Source organism: Oncorhynchus mykiss, chromosome 9 (assembly GCF_013265735.2).
Source record: "Oncorhynchus mykiss isolate Arlee chromosome 9, USDA_OmykA_1.1, whole genome shotgun sequence".
Lineage (NCBI taxonomy): Eukaryota > Metazoa > Chordata > Actinopteri > Salmoniformes > Salmonidae > Oncorhynchus > Oncorhynchus mykiss.
Window position 1 is genome coordinate 67044919 of NC_048573.1, and position 5355 is coordinate 67050273.

Genomic DNA, 5355 nt, shown 5'->3' on the forward strand with positions numbered 1-5355 from the left:
ATACAAGTTGTAACAAAGGAACGATCTCGACATCAGAGCAGGCAAATTCAAGGAATGCAGTAACACAGAGTATCTGTTACCTGGAATTAAATAACCTTCAAATGTTTATTTAAAGAGCCGATCTGGGATTGGTACATCTATTTTTAAATGATGATTTTGGATCAAATATAAATGTACCATCATGCAGTATGGTTTTGTTTTAGGAGTTTATTCTAATGGCCTATAATAAAGACATTTCATATATTATCAGTGAGAGGTGACGTGTCAACAGAGTCACGTTCCCATAATGCATCCCGCGGATACAGTACACGTCATTACAGCGCACCGGTCTGAAAGGGTTTTTGAAGGAAGACGTGGCTGTAATAATTGGTGATATCGCGAAATAACTAGTTCCACAATTCTTAGTCGTGTTAACACATTTTGATAAATCAACCATGATGACCAGAATAGCAGCGTTTCTTGCTCTTGTATGCCTGTGCACGGGTAAGTAATTTCAGAGAATTACTTAACGTCAAGGAAATGTAGCTCGCTAGTTAGCATCAGTAGCTAACTGATGAGAATTTGCTAGCGAGTTAACTATATCTTTACAAGTAATGTGTTCATGTTTTGCAATGTTTGATACCATAAATCTCTAATAAAGACGTTTTTGCTGTCTGTTTAGGTGAGAGCTGTTCAGACCCTGTGATTACACCCTCTGCCTACACCACTTCTGATGCCGTCATCTCTTCCGAGTCCGTATTCATCGTGGAGCTCAGCCTGGCCTGTGCCAATGGAGCCCAGGTACTGTAGTTATCAAACTACATATAGTTTATATGTGTGTATGTATGTATGTGTGTGTGTGTGTATGTATGTATATATATATATATATATATATATATTTTTTTTTTTTTTTTTTGTTTGTCTTCCTTCAACAGAGTGTGGCTCTGTATGCTGATGTCAATGGAAGACAGTTCCCTGTGACTAGAGGCCAGGATGTTGGCAAGTACCAGGTAATAAATACATGGCTCTGGTCATACACACACTGCTGTTTCCCAGACTAAAACAAATATGCTCAATGGAGAATCTCAGTTGAAAATGCTTTATAGGCCAGGACTAGGCTTAATCGGTGTCCAGGAAACCGCCCCTATATGTCCAATACGCACTTATGAAGAGTAACTTGTGTGTTTAGCTATATGACATATGTTTCTTGTTTCTCAGGTGTCCTGGAGCATGCCCCACAAACAGGCCAGCTCTGGTACATACCAGGTCAAGTTCTTTGATGAGGAGTCCTACAGCTCTCTACGCAAGGTAGGCCCTATAGTGTCTCTTTCTCTCTCTCACACACACACACACACACACACACAAGTGCTGTCTGCATAAGGTAGGTGCATTCCAGGGATTCTGTTGGGAAACTTTTGGCGTTGGACAATGTGACCGGAAAGATTTTAATTTCCCAGATGTTTGAGAAATTTCCATATACATTGGGTGCTGTCCACCTACAGTGTTTAAAATCACATTTAGATTATTGTAATTCATCTTAACAGAGTAGATATTAGCCTGTAAAGTTAAAATATACCAACATGACAGGTTATATTGAAAAGCAAAACATTACCTGTTGTCTTCATCCCTGCTATAAATTAATAAAAAATAAAAAAAACATTTAGCCTAGAACACATCACCTACACAGTAATAAAACACAACTTCAAAATACATTTGTATAATATAACAACCTGTGGGGGGGGGTTGGTCATGGCTAGAAGGGATCCAGCTTCTGTCAAATGTCCCGAAGCCACTCCTGCGTTGTCTTGGCTGTGTGCTTAGGGTCGTTGTCCTTTTGGAAGACGAACCTTTGCCCCAGTTTGAGGTCCGAAGCGCTCTGGAGCAGGTTTTCATCAAGGATCTCTCTCTACTTTGCTCTGTTAATCTTTCCCTCGGTCCTGACTAGTCTCCCAGTCCCTGCCGCTGAAAAACATCCACACAGTATGATGCTGCCATCACCATGCTTCACCGTAGGGATGGTGCCAGGTTTCCTCCAGACGTGACGCTTGGTATTCAGGCCAAAGACTTCAATCTTGGTTTCATCAGACCAGAGAATCTTGTTCTGAGGGGTCTGTCGTGCCTTTTACTATGGAGTGGCTTCCTTCTGGCCACTCTACCATAAAGGCCTGATTGGTTGAGTGCCGCAGAGGTGGTTGTCCTGTTGATCTTACCTACGGGGGGGTATGTTGATCTTACCTACGTGGGGGAGCGGTATGTTGATCTTACCTACGGGGGGGAGCGGTATGTTGATCTTACCTACGGGGGGGAGCGGTATGTTGATCTTACCTACGGGGGGGGGGGCGGTATGTTGATCTTACCTACGGGGGGGAGCGGTATGTTGATCTTACCTACGGGGGGAGCGGTATGTTGATCTTACCTACGGGGGGGAGCGGTATGTTGATCTTACCTACGGGGGGGAGCGGTATGTTGATCTTACCTACGGGGGGGAGCGGTATGTTGATCTTACCTACGGGGGGGAGCGGTATGTTGATCTTACCTACGGGGGGGAGCGGTATGTTGATCTTACCTACGGGGGGGAGCGGTATGTTGATCTTACCTACGGGGGGGAGCGGTATGTTGATCTTACCTACGGGGGGGAGCGGTATGTTGATCTTACCTACGGGGGGGAGCGGTATGTTGATCTTACCTACGGGGGGGAGCGGTATGTTGATCTTATCTACGGGGGGGAGCGGTATGTTGATCTTACCTACGGGGGGGGAGCGGTATGTTGATCTTACCTACGGGGGGGGAGCGGTATGTTGATCTTACCTACGGGGGGGGAGCGGTATGTTGATCTTACCTACGGGGGGGGAGCGGTATGTTGATCTTACCTACGGGGGGGAGCGGTATGTTGATTTTACCTACGGGGGGGAGCGGTATGTTGATTTTACCTACGGGGGGAGCGGTATGTTGATTTTACCTACGGGGGGGGAGTGGTATGTTGATTTTACCTACGGGGGGGGGGAGCGGTATGTTGATTTTACCTACGGGGGGAGCGGTATGTTGATTTTACCTACGGGGGGGAGCGGTATGTTGCTTTTACCTATGGGGGGTTAAGGGTGTTGATTTTACCTATGGGGGGGTTAAGGGTGTTGATTTTACCTATGGGGGGGTTAAGCGTGTTGATTTTACCTATGGGGGGGTTAAGGGTGTTGATTTTACCTATGGGGGGGTTAAGGGTGTTGATCTTACCTATGGGGGGGTTAAGGGTGTTGATCTTACCTATGGGGGGGGGGGGGGGGGGGGTGTTGATCTTACCTATGGGGGGGTGGGTGTGTTGATCTTACCTATGGGGGGGGTTAAGGGTGTTGATCTTACCTATGGGGGTGTGAAATAATCCCCTGTCGGCGTGCACATGGGAAACGGGGATAATCAACACATTCTTTGCCAATTTTGCCCCTCCCTTTATTAGGATCTCAAGTCTTTTGTGTAAGTAAAGAGAAACATACCCAATATTATTTTCCAAGCAGCTTGAAGATTTATTAGCCTATGAATTATATTTGCCTTGGAAGTTGGAGCATATCCACTAGTGTTTTACATAAATTAATTGTGAAATGCTTGTTATTACTTTTTCTTTTTCTCACATGGACAATTTGGCCGGCAACACTTATTTATCGACGTTTTTTGTATTTATTTTTTTTAATAGCCTGTAAATGACAGCGTTCAGCCTAACGGGAACCCTGGTGCATTCATGCTTGTCTGTTTGTGCCCCTGCCATTTGATTAAAGAAATACTGTAGCTTTTAGCCATATGCAAATGTTTGTCTGTTTTTGTGTTGTTTGTTTTATCCAGGCCCAGAGGAACAATGAGGATGTAGAATCCATCCAGCCCCTTTTCTCTGTCAATGTAGATCACAGGGTGAGTCTGTGAAGAGCATAACCAATGAATACCGATCACCGCTTATGGATGTGTCTTCTACGCACAATACAATTTGAAAATTGGAAACTCCTAGTGTACCTCATTCTCATCTGAGATTCCTTCCTAACTGCGGCTTTGTCTTGTCTATTCTAGGGAGCGTGGAACGGCCCGTGGGTGCCTACTGAGGTTATGGCTGCTCTCATTGGCATCCTGGTGTATTACCTGGCTTTTAGCGCTAAGAGCACCATCCAGGCATAAAGGACTACACGTCCCAAGGTTCTCTAAGAGCACCATCCAGGCATAAAGGACTACACGTCCCAAGGTTCTCTACAACTGGCTCTCTGAAAGATTTTTGAATGCTGGTGATTTTTCTAACAATCCAACCTGAGCATACCTTTGGCAGAACAACAATATGCCACCATCCATTTTGAGATACGGAACTAGAACAATTTGTTTTGTAATTATTTTATATTTTCAACGCAGGCTGATTATTTTCGATCAATTCCTAGAAGAAGCCATTGTTTTGTCAACCAAAAATAAATGACGTACATCTCAATCGATCCCAATGAACCCCACTGAGTGCAGTCATTTTTGTTCAAAAGCAAACCCAAGTTTTGAAAGTGAAAGGACTGTTTCTTTTGACCAATGCTGACTTCCTTCCACAGCCTCATGCTTATTGCTTATCTTCCAGTGGACTTAACCCCTGAAAGACAAGTATATCTGTCCATCAGTTCATGGTCTTTCTTGTAAAGGACTCATGTATTGTGTGATATCTGTACTGATACTAAACACTCTATAAAAAAAAAAGCTGGTTCTGTACGTACAAGGGTCTGAGTAGAAGTGCTGATCTAGCATTCGGTCCCCTCGGTCTTGTGATCTGAAAGGCAAAACTGATCCCAGATCAGGCATTATACGCTGAGACACTGAATACCAACCCTGGTGTGCAAGACTAAAGCCCCTGTGAACTTTGTAGTGGCTGACTGATCTAAATGTAACTGTTGCACTGGCTGGCTGATGAGTCCAGATATTTCAGGATTGGTGATTATTTGTTGCTCGGTGGTCAAATTAATAAATAAATGGTTCGATTTTTATCCTAGTGTGTCTTACTCCCAGTGTGTGTGTGAGGCATGTTCTACAGCACCCATAATGCAATACTGTCTTGCATTATGGGTACTGGAGTACATCATGCTACAGTCTGATGTGACATCTGCTGCTTCATACATTCATTACCATGGATGGATTATAGACTGGGTATACAGGATCTGAGGCCCTCTAATTTCGCTGGAATGTTTGTCACTTGGAATGAGGCATTACAAAATATGTAAAATTAGGTAGTGAGCTTCAAAATGCCGACATTGTCTTAACAGTCAAGGGGTAGGGGGGTTTATTTGTGAAATTGGATGCCTGTTATACTGTATAGGTTTTCAGTTGAGACCTGTCATTTAGTGTAAGTGGGGCCGAGCCACCTGTTTTGAGCCC

At 44.1% G+C, this 5355-nt stretch overlaps 1 protein-coding gene across 1 annotated transcript; it reads left to right on the forward strand.

The window, feature by feature from the left end:
• Positions 1-278: 278 nt before the first annotated feature.
• LOC110532719 (translocon-associated protein subunit delta) lies at positions 279-4967 on the forward strand. The gene is made up of 6 exons (XM_021616823.2): positions 279-483; positions 662-780; positions 915-989; positions 1198-1287; positions 3811-3876; positions 4030-4967. The coding sequence occupies exons 1-6, from the start codon at positions 435-437 to the stop codon at positions 4132-4134; spliced, it is 504 nt and encodes a 167-aa protein (XP_021472498.1). The 5' UTR covers positions 279-434; the 3' UTR covers positions 4135-4967.
• The last annotated feature ends 388 nt before the right edge of the window (positions 4968-5355 follow it).

Excerpts from the sequence above, each read along its gene's own strand:
- LOC110532719 (XM_021616823.2), top strand. The coding sequence starts at position 435 with ATGATGACCAGAATAGCAGCGTTTCTTGCTCTTGTATGCCTGTGCACG. Across the intron at positions 781-914 it reads CCTGTGCCAATGGAGCCCAG|AGTGTGGCTCTGTATGCTGA; the intron begins GTACTGTAGTTA and ends TTCCTTCAACAG. Across the intron at positions 1,288-3,810 it reads CCTACAGCTCTCTACGCAAG|GCCCAGAGGAACAATGAGGA; the intron begins GTAGGCCCTATA and ends TGTTTTATCCAG.